A 20,509-nucleotide genomic window follows, 5' to 3' on the forward strand; every position below is an offset into this window, starting at 1 on the left:
TGACTTTTTTTTAACCCCTGCCCCACAGGGAAGGTTATCCTGTGGGAAGACCAGGGTGGGTGATGGTTAACCCTTCCCTCCTGGGGCATCATGGTTTGGATCTAAATTGGGGCTGCATGTGCTTACACAAGGTAAAAAGTAAGAAAACCTTCAGGTAAATGCTATGTGATTTCCCCCCAAAATGTTTTAGATATATGTTGTTGTGTGTGCTATCTGTTTTATGCCCTTACATGGATGGCTTTAAGCTTCCTAAATGTATTTTAATTATTTTTAAGTTCTGTGAACTGCCCAGAGAGCTTTGACTATGGGGCAGTGTAAGAATATGATTAAATTAAATTAAATTAGCATAATGTGTAGTTTGGCTCAGACTTCTAGAAACTCAAATAACTTGTTGTGTGTCTGCGGGGGTGATGCAGGATTTATCTCAAAGCTGTGCTAGGGGAACTATTTCTCGCTACAATCTTGGTTCTGTTCTGCTGGAGGATTGGACTAACGAACTTTGCAGCGGGGAAAGGAGAGGCTTAAGAAGGCTTGTGGCGAAACCAAATTTTATGGAGGGGCAAGCACAAACTCAAGGGAACTCTGGAGTTCCAGGGCTTTATCTGGTAATATGGTGCTTTGCTATTTATTTATTTATTTATTTATTACATTTCTATACCACCCCACAGCTGATGCTCTCTGGATGGTTTACAAAAGTTAAAACAATGAACATTAAAACAGATATACAAAACTTAAAAACCACTAAAATCATAAAAAAGTCAAACATATCAGAAAGTCAAACATATACCTGAGTCTGTATTGACAAGGTATTGCATTTAACACTTCTCCTGTTGACCTACAAAGCTTTTCACTGTCTAGCTCCTTCCTATCTCTCCTCTCTCATCTCACACTATTGCCCCGCTCGTGCTCTTCGCTCCTCTGATGCCTTGTTTCTCGCCTGCCCAAGGGTCTCTACTTCCCTTGCTCGGCTTCATCCATTTTCTTCTGCTGCCCCTTATGCCTGGAACGCTCTTCCAGAACATTTGAAAACTACAAGCTCAACCGCAGCTTTTAAAGCTCAGCTAAAAACTTTTCTTTTTCCTAAAGCTTTTAAAACTTGATTTTGTTCTGACTTTATACTGTTAGTTTTACCCTACCCAGTGCCTGTTTACCCTACCCTGTGCCTGTTTGATTTCTCTTCCCCTCCTTATTGTTTTATCATGGTTTTATTAGAATGTAAGCCTATGCGGCAGGGTCTCGCTACTGTTTTACTCTGTACAGCACCATGTACATTGATGGTGCTATGTAAATAAATAAATAATAATAATAATAATAATAACAACAACAACACTGTCTAGTAGATAGGTGTCTCCTATATAACCTCCTCATTGCTATGCCCAGTATCAGATGAATTTTTAATTTTTTGGAATAGAGATATATTTTATTTTATTTTTTAATTATTACATTTATATACCACCCCATAGCTGAAGCTCTCTGGGCAGTTTACAGAAGTTAAAAACAGTGAACATTAAAAACAAATATACACAATTTAAAACCATCAAAAGCATAAAAACAACAATATTCGTTTTAAAACAACTACTGTATTAAATAGATGAAGCCTGCAATCCTAAACGGACTGAGAAGGGATTAAGCTGTATTAAAAACAGTGGGACTTACATCCAAATAAACATGTATAGTATTGCACTGGTAGTTTCATAGAGCCTCCATTTGTTTTATTAAAGCCAAGGTTTTAAATATTCATAATATGAGATCAAGAATTCATATTGTTAATAGCTATATATGCTGTCTATATTCCATAGGTAACCCAAATAAAAAAATAAAAAAGGAGATGCTAGAAAATACACGATTCCTTTGCTGGAAAGGACCTAATTGTTGGTCCTGTGACAGTAGAGAAACAATAGAGGCTTGTTCTATTATTTATATGAATTGACTGACTTAGCAGATGCCAGTGCAGTAACCCTTTCTTGGTAGCGCAGAAAAAATAGAGGGAAGGAGGAGGATTTTCCTTGATTCAGAATCAAAGATAACACCAAATATGGTTCAAAAGCTAAAATTCTGGGGAGTTTATCATAAACTACATGCAGAGAGGAAAGATTATATTTTTATTTTATTAAAGAGTCTTTAAAGACTTGTATTGAAAAGGGAATTTCAGCAGGTGTTATTTGTATGCATGCAGCACCTGGTGAAATTCCCTCTTCATCACAACAGTTTAAGCTGCAGGAGCCCTGCTCTCTTGACCTGATACAAAAGAGAGCAGGGCTCGCTCCTGGAGCTTTAACTGTTGTGATGAAGAGGGAATTTCACCAGGTGCTGTATGCATACAAATGGCACCTGCTGAAATTCCCTTTTCAATACAACTCTTAAAGATACAGGAGCCCTGCCCTCCTTTTCATATGGTCATCCTAGGACTGACACTATGGTCTACTTTTCAAGGTGAAAACCAGGAAGGATCGGATGCAAGGGCCCAGGCCGTTGTGCCTCTTAAAATATTGTAAACTATGGTATTGCAATTTATGATAGCAGAGCTAAGTTACATATGAACGGAAAGGATGTAGCAAGGGTTGGCTGAAGAAATTACACCACTATGCACAATCCTGTCCACATTGGCCTGATTCAGACAACACGCTAAACCATGCTGCTTAACCACAAAACGGTTAAGGGAATGCAGGTTAATGCATTCCCTTAACCATTTTGTGGTTAAGCAGCATGGTTTAGCATGTTGTTTGAACCAGGCCATTGATAGAACTCTGTTCCTTTTACTACCTTCTGCACCTGGAATAAGGCTAAGCTGAGACTCACTTGGTTACCATGATTTAATAACTGCAGCTCTTCCAAAAGAATTGCAATTTTATTATCAATATGAACTGGACTGATTCTCTCTTGCAACTTACTCTACCTAAATCTGCCTTGTTTTGTTGTTTGTGTCCCTTTGCATTTCTTGGCCTGAACCCTCTCTGAACTTTCTGCATGGGTTGAATTCCTGTTTTCTTCACACACATGAGAAGGGGCAGAACCCAAATGTTCAAAAACTCCTCCTGTTTCATCTCTACTTTGACCTGATGCTACTTGTCGCCTGTCTGGATCTGATTCAAACAGTGGTGCAATTAGGCAATTTTAGACACTGGAGAATACCTTCTTTAGATAGTGCTTACCATATTTCTTCGATTCTAAGATGCACTTTTTCCCCCCATATAAACATTTCTAAAAACGGGGTGCGTCTTAGAATCGCGGGGGCGTTTATTATTTCTTAGAATCAAAGCTTTTTTTCTGTTGGTGGTACTGAAATTAGTGTGCGTCTTACAATCGATGGTGTCTTACAATCGAAGAAATATGGTACTTCAAATGTGGTAAGTCATCCCTACTGCATTTGAAGGCGATTTGGCTCAGTCTGTTGATTGGGGCCCTGGACATCTTCCATGTGATTGCACCACTGATGGCATTTACCTGATGCTGCTTCAGTGCATCACTCTAGTTATTCCTATTGGTTGTTGTGACTGGTCTGAGTTTTCCTGATTGGCCAGAGGTGGCACACCGAAGTCCATAGGAGCTTGTTTCTTTCACTGTCAGACTTTTCATGCTAAATGAGATGATCTCCCTGTATTAGCTGAACAGGAGGCCATTTCATGCAGACCAATGGTGATTTTAAAATATAGTGTCACTTATGCTAGATGTTTTAACCCCAATCATTGTTTTTCTTAAATCCTGAGCCCTTGATGTATGTAGTTCCTTAGAAATCCTGGATTTCCTGTTTCAAACAGAGCTGAAGCATGCCTTCATTAAGTCCTAAATCCAAAAGGAACACGGAAGCAAAATCTGTACATTTATCCCACATAGACATTGCTTTAAAAATAGTGCCATGATTCCTATGATTTCCAGAACTGTCTTGAAGTTGTTAACACTAAAAATTATTTTAGTTTCACCCACAAAACTTTTTCATCTCTAGGCCAAGCAGTGAGTAAGGCTTATTATAAGTCCAGTATCCTAGCCAAATTCCCACACGGTTAATGCCATTTTGATTTTCTTTTTGCTACTTCAGATGGAAATAGTTAGTATAGTTGGTTTTTCATGGTAAATTTAGGAAGAGTTATAGGAGAGAATTATTCAGATCTTTAATAATCCCACAAAGACAGGTAGAATACACTTCTGTAACATCTATTCACTCCTGTTGCCTAACTCCTAGCAAGCTAGAGTTAACATCTTCATATTATTATTATTATTTTAATCCGGAAGACGTTAGTAAAGGAAGCCTGTTGCTCCCAAGCCAGAAAACTTTTCCTTCCTCATCTGCTGCCAGTACATCATCCAAATGTTTTGCTAGCTATATCAGTTCCTCTCTTCTCATTCCAATGCAAGTGAAATATAACAGAATCCATGATGCCTGCCATTCGGAAAAAATATCATTTATAGTACAACCGTATGCATGTCTACTCAGAAGCAAGTCCCACTGAAGTAACTGGAACTTACTCCCAGGTAAACATGTATAGGATTGCACCATTAATTAATGAAATTATAAGCATTCCTGCTGTTTTGCTCCCACACATACCTGGGCAAGTTTCCATGTTCTCAGCTGTGTAAAGTCATGGATAATTTTTTATAAATTGGAAAATCCATGACTACTCTGACAAACATGTATCCTTAGTTATGGTATTAATCTTTAGATCCCACTCCAGATGGTTGGGTTGGGTTAGTATGTGATACTTCTTTGTTCTTCTGGACTGAACCAACATTTGTATAACCCGTCATCATGGTAGTCATTTTAGGCAAGATTTTGTGTCATTTGCTCTCTGTCTGGGTTCATATAAATAACTATGCATAAGACTGCTTGAAGTGATCGTGGGCTGTTTCTTCTCAATTCCTTATATGTCAATACTTTTGTTGAAGTTGGGTAAAGCAATTCAGACAGTCGCCTTTAATGCTGGATTTGATGTAGCTGAAGAAAATAGAGGAGACAGGTGATTTTGAGCCACCTGCTTACTCACTTGATCCTGACATACCCAGGAGACAAAAGAGCCATTGGCATGGTTTAGAGCGGCCTTGGGGCTACTCTGAGTCATACTCATTGCAACAAATCATTAGGGACTGCAGCGGCACTAGCCAAAGATCAAGTGAAATATTCTGTGCTGCAGCAAATGCTTTTTCTGCTTCTACACTTTTTCTCCCATGGAGGGGTGACAAAAGATTAGATGACACTACTCAAGCAGTCCCGGGCTGCAAATGAAACCCTTGGCCTGATTATGCACTGCCTTCTATTCAGTAATCGACATGCTGCCTTGGCACAAGGCCAGCTCCCAGTTGTTCTAGCAAAGAGGGTGAGAAGGACTTTTGCAACACCAGTGGGCACTTAGTGCCAGAGAGCCTATACTTTACTCCCTATAAGTAGCAGAGCATAGACATCATGATCCTGAGAAAATGTAATCAGCAAGGTTTATATTTTCATATGTGGTGGTCCTGTCTTATAGTATTACAGTTTTGGAAAAGGATATTTACAGAAATCGAAAAGATCGCACATCAAAATATAAATGTTAAACCAGCATTAGTGTTGGAAAAGAGCCCAGCTCTGAACCAGAGTAACCTACAGTAGTTACAATGCTTAATTGCTAAGGAAATGTTGCTAAATGTCTAAGAGAAGCCATTCTTAAGATAACCAAAATCAAGTTAATGTTCTCCAGGGGACAGTGAGTACTGTAGATGCTTGCCAAGAAAATGTATTTCCATGTACTTTCTTTTCAGCTAGAAATTTCCTCTAAGATGGTGCCTATGTATGTGGCACCAGAGAAGATAGTGTATAAATACCTAGCTACCTCCCTTGAGAGGTAGACACATGCTTTGCAATAATTAGCTCTTGTGCCTCTTTATTCTGCAGAATAAACGTTGTTTGACCCATACTTCCTCTCCTCCTCGTGTGCTGAATTAGACTTGGTACACCAGAGAACAAGCTATTTTTGCAGCATTAGCATTACTAACAATTTGGAAGGAACAAAATGTAAATGTTAAGTCTAAAGAATTAATAGTATTCATGTTGATGGCTGCTTGAAGGGTAATTGCCAGAAATTGGAAAACTGAGAAATTGTTAACTTTAGAATCTTGGTACATGGAATTGTGGCAAATAGCTATGGCAGAAAAGTTGACACATCAACTCAAATTAGCTAAGGGCGAAGCTAAGACTAATGATTTTTACAGTATATGGCACGACTTTATATTATTTACAAGTCAAGGGCATATGCAGCAGAATTTGTCACGGCCCTTTTGAAACTATGGAAGAAAGACTAATTATAATCTATGAAGAATTACATAATCTCCAATTAATTAATAGATCCTACTCCTAACTACACCTGTAAAGAAATGGATAAAATATGCTAAAAACTCAACCTTTTGCCAGTAGTCAACAATGAAAATTCTTTGTATGTTTTCGTTTGTCTATGTATTTTGAAAATTAATTTTTAAAAATGATCCTGACTTGTTTCCAAGTGTAGATCTTTGATTTTCGTAAAGCTTGCTTCTTTTAGAAATGTATATCCATGAAAATGGCCCTTCCCTTTATCTTCCTTATTTCTCCCTCTCTCTTGATGTAACAGAGATATACATCATGGTAGGAATATCTCGCAAATTTGCATCAATATCTTGGTAAAATGCAAATTGACATGTGTTAGTAGCTTGTCCAGACTATTGTTGATGTTGTTTAATTAAATTAGTGGGGGGGGCTGGGGTGAGATTTTTGCTTCAAATCCCTACTTAGCCCTTAATCTGATATTGACCTTGAGCCAGTCCTTATTATTCAGCCTACCTACCTCACCAGGTATTGTGTGAATAGATGGTAGATGGGGAAATGTGCTGCCGTGAGCTTCTTGGGGAAGGGCAGGATAAAAATGTATTAAGTATATTAATATTAACTAGACAAGGTACTAAATTGCATGTAATCTTTTTCATACCCAAGATGCCCATCTTGACTTGTTTTCACAATGTGCATAGTAAATGTATAAAGAGAAAGAAATTGTTCACTGGCACGCTGAGACTAATGTTTTAGGAGCTTTTTACTGTAAAATGGCGCATGTTTTTGTAGGCTTTTGTAATCTGGGTTGGAGCTGGGGTGAGCAAGGCTGAAAAGTCAGCTGAAAGCTGAATAAGAGGAAACATTCTAAAGTTTTCAAAGGAACATTAATAATATAAGTTATATGGAATCCTTATAGTGTGCAAATAAAAAACCATAGTCTCTGATGTTCCAAATTGACCCATTGTATGCACATTTCTGTTCAGTTCCCTTGCATTCCATGCATCAACACAATTTGTCCTTCCTAAGAACAGTAACTCTGAAGTTGCCACATTCATTGGTTTCCTAGGGTTCTTGCTCTTTATGTTTGATTTGTGACCATTCAGTCTTTGCCTTAAATATAGGCCCATTTGTCCAATGTAAGCATGCGATGGATATTTTATACAAGAAATTCAGTATATTTCTTTGGAAGACATGTCTGTGTAAATTCCATGGGATGTGATGGATAGTACCATTTGGTCCACACATGGTGTTAACTATGTTGTCTAGAGGACATTGTTGACATTTAGGTGTGTTACAAGGTCTCGTGCCTTGTAAATTAGCCAAGATATATATTTCCCTAGAAAGTAGTAGTTTCCAGTTAAGAGGTTGTCTGTATGCCAGCAGTGCTCTGTCTCCTGTGGTTACTTTGAGATCTGGATCATTCTCAATAAAAGGTTCCAGCTCCCTTAGGGTGTGTTGTAACACCTACAGCTGTGAGCTGTTGGTAATAATAAGAGGTGCTCTGTCTTGCTGTTTGTGTTAAATTCACTGCAACAGGATGGGAAGATTCCCACTAACTTAGGATGGCATAATAACGAGTTAGACAACATTGTTATTGCTGCTGCTGTTGTAGTTGTTATTAAGCACAATGAACACTAGGCGCTGTACAGTAATTCAGTTAAAAATAATAAAACTTGACTGCATTCTTAAAAGAAAAGAAAAGGAAGAGGTATGGATGGTAGAGAAAGGAAAACTAGGACAGGTCTATCGTGGTTAGTAGCCATGAGGGCTAAATGGGACCTCCTGGTTTTGAACATTTTGGACTCTAAATATCAGATGTTGAAGAGCAGGGCCGGCAGCAAGCGTAGGCATGGCCGGGTATCTGCTAAAGTCCCACTGAAAAGAGCCTCCTGGAGATGTTTCTCCTCTTCACCATAGCAAACTGGTTGTTCACCTGCCTCTCGCTCTGGCCCAGACAGTGGTGAGAAGGAGAAGGAGTAGATTCCACTGCCCACTTGTTCCCTGGCTCCTTGGCTGTCAAAACAAATAAGAGGTAGTAATGATGAGCAAATAAGTGGTAGCACTGTGCAAAATGCAGTGGCCAGATTGATAACCAGAACCAGAAGGTTTGAACATATAAGACCAATTCTGGCCCGCTTGCATTGGTTGCCTATACATTTCTGAGCCCAATTCAAGGTGCTGGTTTTAACCTATAAAGCCTTAGACGGCTTGGGACCACAATACCTGATGGAACGCCTCTCCCAACATGAACCTACCCAAACACTATGCTCAACATCTAAGGTCCTCCTCCGAGTGCCTATCTGAGGGAAGCTCAGAGGATGACAACAAGGGAGAGGGCCTTTTCAGTGGTACCCCCCCAATTATGGAATGTTCTCCCCAACCAGGCTTGCCTGGCACCAACATTGTTATCTTTTCGACACCAGTCTAGGACTTTTCTCTTCTCCCAGGCAGTTAACAACATATGCTGAGTTTTTTTTAAAAACTGACCCTGGAATAGTTGTTTTTATGTTTTTGATGGTTTTGATGGGGCCTCAAAAAACTGGAGGTGCGGCTGGTGAGGGCTGGCATTGTTATGCCCGCTTCCCAGAGACATTTGGCTGCCCATTGGACTAGATGAACTCTCAGTGATGGTCTGCTCTAGCAAGGCTCTTCTTATGTTCTTATAAAAATAGCTGCAGACAAGAGCTTAAATGCTAAGCAGAGGAGAAACGGGAATGTATTCATCACCCCGGTTGAAAGCAGACGCAGTCTTGACAATATTTCCCATACTGAAATACTAAAATAAACAGCAAATAGTTAGCGCCTTTAACCGTACCATTTCATACTATAATCTGTATTTGTTTCCTGTATTTTAATGCCACTATTCCTTAACAGCTTCAAATTATCATATGACAAATTAGTTAAGCAGTGTTGCCAAGTGTTCAGGGAAAAAATAGCCTGCCTTTCACCTGTGCCTAACAGCAGTTTTCAGAAATTAGCAAATGAAGCTTTTCACACCATTGAGACAAACATTTTCACCTGCTCACTGTTCAAAAGTTGGCACATAGGTATACACACACATATATATTAGAACAACCTGTATTCATTTAGAGGTTTGCAAAGTTCTGAATTACACAGAGGTCTTAAGCAGAATGGAAAGGCAATTCATTCCCAACTGTATAAAAATAAAAGTTCATTACAAATGAAATACCACTAGTTATTCCAGGTAGACAGCGACTATTTTTTCTCTTTTTCCTCCAAGTATTTTATCTAGAGAGAGAACGTCTAGCACGAGCAGGAAGGCAGGGTGAGAGCGCATTAACATAAAGAGATTGTCCAGTAAACCTGCACACTTGTATAAAATATGAATAACTTCCCTTCACTGCAGGAATAGTTCTTAGTCACACATTTGAGAGTTTCTTTGAAGAAGGTCTGAAGCCATGGAGAACTTCTTCATGTAAAAAAAAAAAGACATCTACCTCACTTCAGCCCAATAATGTGTCTCCCCCCCCCCCACATAAGCACTTAAAGTTATCCTTTGATTCAATGAAAGTAAAATAAAATACGAAAGATGTACCTCTTTATGCCACACTTCTGATAACAGATGTCTTTGGATTTTCCTGGCAAGTTGTCTTTTGACTGGAATTCACAATTGCTAGTCCTTTCATTACTGCTGGGACTTGTCAAGCATATGTTCTTCCGTTTAGAGAATCCACCTAACGTATGTACTCATTTACCACCATGGGAAGACTCTTCTAAACACATAATTCCAATAATAAATCTCCCCAGTTAAACATAAACAAAAAATGGTGGGCAACAGAAAGCCAACTGAGCTATACTTAGTGGATGCTGCTGGAGGTTTATGAACGTAAAATCATAGTGTGTACTTCATACTTGAATCCCAATAAAGCAAAAATAAGCCCCTCTGAAACCAGTGGTACATGTGAGTCAAGACTAAGGTAAGTGAGAAGACAGATGTAATATAAAAGGAGAGTTTGTAATACATTCCCCCTGGAATGACCCTAGCTTTGCAACTGAAAAGGTAGACGGCAAATCAAATGCTAGCTCAGCTATTAGTCTGGTGCCTCTTAGGGGTGACAGAAATCGTGGACTAGCTTTTTCTTAGTCTCATGGACTCTACAGAGTTACAGATTAGGTTTTCAGTTCTAGGGGAGATTAATAGTTATTCAGTTCACATTAAATAATGCACATTTGTGCAGTGCACATTAGCACTAATGCGCATTTTCACTAAATTAATGCAACTAGAACAAAATTCTGGTAAAATGGGCGGACTATGGAATGAAAGATACCTGACAGTCAGCCCAACCCAGATGGAATAGATCTAACGAAATCTGTACATCCCCACTGCCTCCCTTATATTTCATGCAGGCTATCTAACTTTTTATAAAATGTGAAAGCATTGTATGGATATTCATGTATCCATTCATTTATACCATTTTAATAAAAAAGGAAAGTTTTTTTCCTGCAAAAGTACAAAACTGCACTAGAGATGGATGTGGGAAAGGTTTATGGGTGCCATTGTGTGGAGAGGAATAAATACATTTGGGTTGAACTCAGTGAGAGCACTTTAGTTCTATTCATGCAAAATGTTGCATATGTTTTCACCATTGCTTTTAATGGGATTTACAGTACACTGCTATATATGTCTGCTCAAAGGTAAGTCGCATTTTTCTTCAATGGCACTTACTCTGAGGTAAAAGCATATACAATTGCAGCCTTAGTCACAGCTAATTTTAGTTGGATTTGACCCATGTGTTTTAAATTATAGGGTAGTATTTTCTGTTTTCACATGACAACACATGTCTTTAATTTCATTTGTACATGGAGAAATGAACTAGTGTGCAGTAATGAACAAATGTTACAGTGGCATGTTGATATGTCTTCAGCACACTTTAAGATGTGAAAGAATGTTGTGTCTTGCTTCCTTCAATAGGGAAAGAAGGTATTTTAAATTGCAACAAAGAATATTTATAATGAAGGGTTATTTTTAGAATCTATCTATTTGCATTTTTAAAAGTGTGTTGAATTCTAGTGATCAAATATAATTATCTAATGTTTCTTTTTAATGACCAGATACTATGGCTAATCCTACCAATAATGACATGAAGGAACATGATGTGATGTTAATGAAATATCTGTGTTTTTGAAGTTAGATAAGATGCACTTCAGCAACTATGCAATATTTCTGCCATTGTAGATGAACTGAGCAATTGATCATAATCTTTTTGTATTGCTTTTATGGTGTAAAACTGCATTTATTAAACTGTGCTGTATAGCATTATTTCAAGTTGCAAATTACTTGGGGCTACAAATAACAAACCCCATAATTTACTGGGATGGATTTGCAGGATTCATCAGAAATCTTTTTTGGTCAAAGTTTGTGAAGGTTTTTGTTTTCCTGTGTTATGTTTCCAGGGTAGGGCTGGGGGTTCAATTAGTCAATTAGATCCCCATTAAAAGGATTTTTATTTATTTATTTATTGGTCTTTGGTGTCCAACCCTATTTTTATTAAAACCAACTGGAAACCTTAACTAATGACCTTAAATACTACCAAACCTGTTTCCCATATGGCTGCACCTAGAACATTTTATAACCAAATAATCTTGCATATTTTCATTGTGTCTTCATTCATTTTGAATGAAGCTATTTTCCTCTTCACATGAATGCTTAACTCCTTTTTGTATTGCTGGGAATTACTTATGCAAATTAAAGGAGAATTACACTACTAATGATTAAGCTTTCAATTATGGCAGTATTGTGGCATCCAGAGGTGTACTTGCATCTACTGCATTTCAAAGAAATGAAAGACTAGGTGTGCTCATTTACATTCATATTCTCTTGGAAGATTTCCTTTCAGCTAATTTTGAAAACCAGTATTCCTTTTTCTTCAGCTAATAGCTCTAATTTCTCAGCCCATGGGCCCTCCTGTTGGGCTGGTTTGACCAAACAGGCACGTTAGTTGACTCTCTGGGATGGCACAATTTAAGATGTGCCTACCTTGATTCTCCCTGCACTAACCATTTCCTCTACAACATCCTGAGACACATGCCTTTGGATTTCTCCATGATCTCTTTCTCCATCTGAAGGTCACTCTGAGCATTTAGTTAGGGGGACAATGGTGTGTCCCTAGTACTAAGTTGCTTTTAAAATCTAGTATTGCCACCCAAAGTGATTCTGTGTAGGAGATTTCCCCTTTTGAAATTTCTAGTTTGTTTGACTCTAAGCCACGTTTGACATACAGAGCAACTCCACCTTCAGTATTCCGTTGCCTATCCTTTCTATAGAGTTTGTATTCTATAGTAACTGTATCCCAGTAGTTCCCTGAATTCCACCAAGTTTCCATTATGCTCACTATACCTGTTGAATCCTTTAGAATCAAGCACTCCAAATCCAAGCTGCTTTGCCCATATCTTATATATTTAATTCAAAGTCGGGAGTAAGTTGTTCATCCCTTTTTTACTGCCTTCCATTGACCCATCCTCATGAAACACACTTCAATGGAAAGCCCTTGACACACAGATTCCACAAATAGCAACATTTTCAATATAATCCAGAGTTGTGAGTTGTTGATTTTAAAAGAAGTAGGTTACCTAACAAGATACTGAAAGGTTTTTTAATATAAAAATGTCAAGTATAATTAAATAAACATAATTACTGTAATTGCAAATTGAAGGAAAATGAAATATGAACACACAAAAAGTCTCTATCCACCTGTATAAACACAGGTGCAGGCCAAAATACAATGATATGCCAGCAACATGTGGCCGGTAAACAAATCATCAAGGAAATACAGGACACCTACAGTTGAAAGTAACCCAGTCAAATATTCCTCAGAAAATAAGTCTTTAGCTGTTAAATTTAACAAAATTACATTTCCACTCGCAATTACAGGACACCTACAGTTGAAAGTAACTTAGTCAAATGTTCCTTAGAAAGTAAGTCTATAACTGTTAAATTTAACAAAATAACATTTAAATGTCTCTGTACACCTTTAATTAAGTTAAACCCTTTGTCATATTTGCTTCTTCTCCTCAAACTGTGTTTGCAGGGAACCAACTGCTTTTATATTAATGTGGCTTCATGTCAAAGGCTACATCTACACTACTGCTTTATAGTGGTATTGAAGTGCACTGATAACTGTGGGGCACCTTACACATTCTATACATCACTATGGTATATTGAATCTTTCTTACCCTGAGGATGAATGATAGTCAGGCTACTACTACTTGAAATGATTGCAGTTGTTTGGTGGAGAGCCAACACCATTCACTTAGGTATCTGATCTACTCTGTATAGACTGTCTTTCTCACCCAAAAAGAAAATGAAAGAAAAAGTATTTCCTGCCTTTTTGTTTGACTATGTTGTACTTGCATTTTGTACCTTATTTATTTATGGATTGTTTCTTTATATTCTCAGGGCAACAGCTACTCACAGGGGTCAAGTTATATTCAAGGATGCCTTAGCCCAACAGTTGTGTGAACAGGGAGGTAAGAATTATTTTCATTTAAATATTAATCTCCAGTATCCATTTCTAATTATAGATAGGCTCTCTGAGTTGCGATGTGAGAACATTGTATTGCTGTCCTTCTGCCTCCACTTGGATAGCTGATTACAAAAGGTGGTGCTGGGGAATTATTGCTCTGCCCCATGGCAGTTGTGCTATATGGTTCCACAGGGCTCTGTTTTATCCCCCATGCTTTTCACCCTCTACAAGAGACTATTGGGAAAGATCATCTGTGGAAGTAGCCGGACGTATCACCAAAAACCTTTACTGCCAGTTTTATCTTTGTTTTATTATGTGCTGTCTTATTATTGTTCATTGTCTTTATTAATTTAATTAATGTAACAGAGAACTCCACAGGTACAGGCCTATAGCTAGCAGTGGGCTGGTGGTGGGGCCTTCTGCCCCCTTAAATTTTCTCTCCCACCATTATTTTTTAAAAAAACTATTTACAATTTTGTCTTTAAAAATCCTGCAGATCAGATGAACTGTCATCCAACTTATTTTGCCCCACCCTCACCTGCACTTTTAGGCTGGCTATAAATCTAAAAGGACAATAAATGAATAACCCACAGTGCCTCTTAATCAACAAGTCCAATTTAGAGGTCTTTAAATCACTGAAAAGTCTTGAAAATCTCTTCCGTTACCCTGGAAGTTCCTCAAAACCCTGACTAACCAGCCACGGTTTTATTGGCACAATCTGATTTTAAATGTTTTCTATTATTATTATTATTATTATTATTATTATTATTATTATTTCTTCCCTCTTCTTGTTCACTATTCTGATATTATTGGATGTAGATCAGTATATAAATCTTGTAAAACAAACAAATAAATGAAATTGTAAAACATTTCATTAAGAGTTAAGATCACTGTGGAGATTTATTTTCCAAAAGTCATAAAACAGCAGTAGAATGCATACTATGTAATGTGGGATGTAATGTAATGTAATGTGGCAATAGCTGTGTATATACAAACAGAATTTCAAGCACATTTCAAAACATTGATTGAATCAAATCCAGGTTAGTTCACATCAGTGATCTAAAGAGCTTCAAGTGCATCCAAGTTTTTAATGCTCGGACCACGTGTAATTGTATGGTAGTTTAATGTTTCACTAAATATACCCAAAAACATATGCATGGAAAGTTGAACAAAGAGAAGAGCTGCTGAGAATAACTGCATCAGCTCCTCTTTAATAAGTACTGATTTGTGCCATGTAGGATTAGATTTGACAACTGAGCAAGCCAAACATGACTCCCCTGGTGGGATTTTTGGCTTTCTTAAACTGTAAAAAAGAAGCAATTATGAAGAAAGGTAATCACTGACCCAAATCATAAACACACGCACGTGGTATGTTCCAGAGCCCCATACATACAGAGGAGCTTCCCATTCTTATCTAAGAAAGAAAATGTTCTCCATGCTCTGTGGGATATGGGAAATACTCCATGTGCATGGAGAGTGTTTCTTTTCATGGGCAAGAAAGACAGTGTCCCTGCAGGCAACCCTTCCAAGGCACTTGTTGATTCCTTTGTGGCAGGGCCTAGAAAATGCAATTGGAACCTGAGTTATGAATTCATACCACCAGAGTAGCTGCCCTGATTGTTGTCTCACCCCAGTACAGGAGTAAGCTGCCAGCATCTCCTTCGCCATCTGTTCTGTTATTCTCCTCTAGATATGTTTTAAATGTTAATAAGCACAGCACAGTCAGTATAAGTACACCCATACATGCAATTCAAAAAATTAAAAATAAATGTCAATAGTTCCAGAATTCCACATGTCATTTACATCATTCCCAATATTTATTGTGAAGCAAGGCCCATTGATTTCAGCAGAACATTCAAGGAACACATGCTTAGGATAGTGTCCTTTGTATGTGGGGAATTATGTAACTTGTTTCTAAGCCCTTCCACCAAGATGTCAGATAATAAAAAAGTCTGCTGTGCAATCCACAAAGCTTTATTCAGTAAATAAAACATCTCTTCACAACTGAAGAGAATATAAATGCTAAGAGCTATCCTCTAAACTTAGGCCATAGCTAGACCTAAGGTTTATCCCTGGATCGTCCAGGGGTCAAACCTGTTCATCTAGGTGACTCACAGGGGATCCAGTGCTCAGGCAGGGGTGAACCCTGAATGATCCCAGGATAAACCTTAGGTCTAGCTGTGGTCTTAATTAGCTTAACAAAGCAAAGCAATTGTTATAAACTAAATAGACAGTTTCCTGCCATGCCTAATAAGCTTTTACCGAACCCTTCCTTCAGGGAGGGTATTCAAGTTATAGCTTCTGGCAAGTAGCTGCTATTATTATTATTATTATTATTATTATTATTATTATTATTATTATTATTATTATTATCATCATCATCATCATCATCATCATCATCATCCTCATTTATATACTACGCCATAGCCAAAGCTCTCTGGGCGGTTTGCAAAAGCTACCCTAACAGACCACCTCCCACCCCTTTTCAACTCTACCCACTTAACCCTGCAACAGAATCTAAGACCTGTCAGTTCTGATGCTCCCTCGCCCTCCAACAAAGTTTCCAAAAGTAAAGGTGATGATCTCTGAGCCTAAGCCTCCAGTCCAATAGGTTCTTCAGAAGATTTCTCTTTGACTCCTGAAGAGTCTTAAAGAATTTCCTTCCCTGCTTCCTGCCTTCGCTAATCGTCTTCTTCTTCTTCTTCTTCTTCTTCTTCTTCTTCTTCTTCTTCTTCTTCTTCTTCTTCTTCTTCTTGTCCTTGTCCTCCTTCTCTTTCGCCTTCTCCTTGCATGGTAACAATGAGCAATTGTTTTGGAATTCATATGAAAATTCTTATGAAACAAAATATTATTCTTTGCTAAGTTAGTCATCATGATTCCTGATGAGGTCATTCAACCTGAAATAACAAATTCGCCTGAGGATCAGGGAGATAAACCAAGAGAACTAAAAAAAAATGTGTGTGTGTGTGTGTGTGTGTGTGTGTGGAACGGGGACACTTCCATGTAAGCATGCAGTAAAATAAATTATTTCCTGCTTGCTTACCTGTAATTCATACTCGCTTCTTGAGAAGCCTGTCCCTCCTGGGAATTCACACAGCTCCATCCCTCATCCCACCCATTCCTGGTACATAGGCCAATCTATATTTCTAAAATAACAACATGGTGTATGATCCAGCCAAAGTAAAGGTTGTTCCCATTTATTTAAAAAAGTCCCATTTATTTCAATGCAATAGTTCTCTGACATTGAAATCAATAGGAGATATAGATGTAGTCTGTAACTTTGGCTGAATTGTTCATGTAATCTTTTTTGGACTAGTAAAATTCTCAGCATGAAAATACTTTGCAGTGTTATGCTCAATTTTATATGATGCTTTACGTGTATGACATTTTTGGACCTTAATTATAAAATGTGAAGGTCAAAACTGCACCCTGGTGCAATAAAATATAAATTGTAATGAAAAAATTATTCTGGGGGATATGAAAGTATGTTCATCACTCGTTTAATGGTAACTCCATAGTTCTATAATTTCTCAGATGAAGGATTAGAATTTAAAATTAGCTGAAAAATACTTGAGGCAAAGAATCCTTAAGCTTTTTCAGGCACTCTAGAAATTTGGGAAATGAAGTGCCTTTAACATTCAATTTTTATGGGTAAGAAGTTAAGAACTTCCTTTTGTTAGGCTTTGCATACTACCTTAACTTTACAAATAATTTATTTCAAAACCAAAATGTGATTGTAAATCATGTATGAGTTATTTTTCCACTGCTTCTAAAATGCATTACTTGTTCTTATGAATCCTAATAAAAATGTCTGAAAAGGTATTGCCAACAGAGCAAAGAGCAGTCCAGGGCAATCACATTTCAGTGTAGAATGCTGTCAGATGGAGGATCTCCTTTGCCTAAATTTACATCGTTTTTTCTGGGTGGTTCAAAGTAAAAGTCCTCAGGCTGGTTCATAAATGTAGCTGAATGTATAACAGAAATTATTGCACTGAAGTGATGGGATGGTTATATGAAAATACTTTCTGTGCAGTCCATTGAAGAAAAAATGTGAAATTCCCTCTCAGCCATGAATCTCATTAGATCACCTGGGCCCAGTCATTATTTCTCACCTAACCTTCCTAATAGGGCTATTATGTGATAAAATTGGTGCACGAAGAACCATGTGTAACCTGGAGCTTCTTGGAGAGAAGGCTCTGTGTGTGTGTGTGTGTGTGTGTGTGTGTGTGTGTGTGTGTGTGTGTGTAAAACTTCGTACACCCTGGAAAGGTGGGTTAGAAAGGTGAACCAGTGTGGTGTAATGGGTAGTGTGTAGGACTGGGACTCAGGAGACCCAGATTCTAGCCCCCACTTGGAAAAATGTTCACTGGGTGACATTGAGCCAATCACTGACTCACATGGTTATTGAAAGGATAAAATGGAGAGGAGGAAGATCATATATGCTGTCTTGAGCTCCTTGGAAGAATGGCAGAATATAAGTTTAAATAAATGAATGAATAAAAATGTAATGGAGATATAAATCATAAATCAATAGATCAATAATCACTTGATGTTGTAGTCATCAAGCAGTGAGCTTGTATGTGTAAAGTAGCAGCATTGTGTTTGATCAAGGTAAATCAATCGATAACAAATCGATAAGGCTGTTCTAGTTCAATCAAGTGAACGTTATTGCAGGGACTGAAAGTGGCTATTTTGTATGTCACAGGAAATACATGCCCCTGTTCATCTACCAAATATCTCCACAGTAACCTCTAAAACATTTGGAGGGGAGATGTATTTCTGTGAATATGTATAAATCTTAATTTACCCAGGGCATTTGTTTACCTTGTGTTTTTGGTCATGTTTCCCCCTACACACACACACACATGTTACAGGACTTCCTGTGGAGACATATAATGGCCAACAGCTTTCCCCAGAAAGACATGAAGTGGTTCCTAGACTTAAAAATCCCACTTAAAAATCTAACAGCAATTCAAACCATCCTAGAAATATGGAGCAAATGTAGCCCACCTCATTCCACTACTATTGGTAACAGAAGAATCCTTCAACATAAAGTCACATGCTTAAAAATATTGGAGGAGAACATGCTACAAACTGGGAAACATTAGACAGTATCCAACAGGGCGCTGCACCCAACACCAATTCCATTCCGCAAGTAAGACTATTTTTGCAATGGAGATTTAGCATTTCCAGGAGCAACTGGAAATAGCCGAAGCATTTGTTTCTGGAACTGTACAGATCAGCGGAGTTTGCATAAGGTTGCTCCAGCAAACTATCCCGATCCAGACACAAGCATTTCCACTCATTTCGGGGATTTATCTAGGAAGCATTAAATCTCTGACATACAAGTAGTGGGTCCTATTTGCACAATGGAATTAGTGAGAGGGACTGCTCACACAAAAGCCCTGTTGGATACTGCCCAATGTATTTCAAAGTATGCTCAGCAAATAAAATATTCCTGGAGTGCTCACTTATAAATATTTACAAATGAAACATAATGCAAAGATATTACATTAGGTTTCAATTCTATAAAGTCCCAGGGATCACACACGGGAAACTCTAGCAAGTTTACTGGTTGTATCATGTTGGTAGCATTTCAAATTGTTCTCTGGCCCAATCTACACCAAGCAGGATATAGCACTACGAAAGTGGTATATAAAAGGCAGGAGCCACACTACTGCTTAATAGCAGCATTGAAGTGCACTGACAACTGTTGGAGCCCATTGACACATACCATATATCGCTTTCATACCACTATATCCTTCTTGGTGTGGCTCCTGCCTTTTATATACCGCTTTCATACCACTTTCATAGTGCAATATCCTCCTTGGTGTAGGTTAGGCCTCTGTTGCATTTCACAGCTGTCACTGTGGCCAGAGGAAGTAATTGCAGCTAACAGATCAGCTGAAGTTAAGCAACACAAGGGATCAACCTCCACCCTTTGAGAAGCTGTTTCATCCTTATATGCTCATTTTGGGGAAAGCCTTTCTTGTTTCCATCAATACTTTTACCCTTAATGCCAAAATTTTGCTGTAGCAAAATACCACTATGAAAAAGCAAACGAACAAGAAGACCTAGTGTAGTGTGGTGTTGAACTGGGACTTGAGAGATCTGAGTTCTAATCTCCATTTGCCCATGAAACTTTATGGGTGACTTTGGGCCAGTCACTGACTCTCAGCCTAACGTATCCCGCATGGTTTTTGTGAGGATGAAATGCAGAGGAGGACGACCATGTCAGCTGCCTTGGGTTCTTTGCAAGAGGAAAAGAGGTGAGATATAATGTATTAAATAAATAAAAAACATTAAATGGTGATACAATATTTGCTTAACCAGTGGGAAAAGTAGGATTCAAATGAATAATTATTAAAATGTTGATACGACATTTAGCATACCATTTATCATTTAAATATAATGAATTTTTCTTCTATTTTGCAGCTCCAACAGAAGCTCCTTTGCATCCTCTTTTAGGTATGTCAGTAGTTACTGTTGATTTTCCAGTTTGTCATTTTATTTGGAATTTTTGCATTGTTATAATGTAAAGTAATAATGAAATTGAATATTTGAAAGAATTCAGATATGTCAGACTTGAAAGAAAATTGAATGTAATACTTAGTTCTGTCACTGCATTTGCTTATTAGATTTCAAATTGTTGCATCCTAAGTATATAATATCTTAAATCTCTTGTCCTCAGGTGCATAAAACAAGCACTGAGAAAACAGCAAGGGGGATGTTACTGTATTTCTAGATTAATCCC

At 37.9% G+C, this 20,509-nt stretch overlaps 1 protein-coding gene across 1 annotated transcript in view; it reads left to right on the forward strand.

The window, feature by feature from the left end:
* RELN (reelin) overlaps positions 1–20,509 on the forward strand; it is a 352,879-nt gene that overhangs the window by 138,576 nt on the left and 193,794 nt on the right. Inside the window, 2 exon segments of the mRNA XM_063134189.1 lie at positions 13,689–13,759; positions 20,191–20,223. Of these exon segments, the coding sequence (XP_062990259.1) occupies positions 13,689–13,759; positions 20,191–20,223 (104 nt within the window).

The sequence above is a fragment of the Elgaria multicarinata genome, chromosome 9 (genome assembly GCF_023053635.1).
Source record: "Elgaria multicarinata webbii isolate HBS135686 ecotype San Diego chromosome 9, rElgMul1.1.pri, whole genome shotgun sequence".
In the NCBI taxonomy this organism is placed as follows: Eukaryota; Metazoa; Chordata; class Lepidosauria; order Squamata; family Anguidae; genus Elgaria; species Elgaria multicarinata.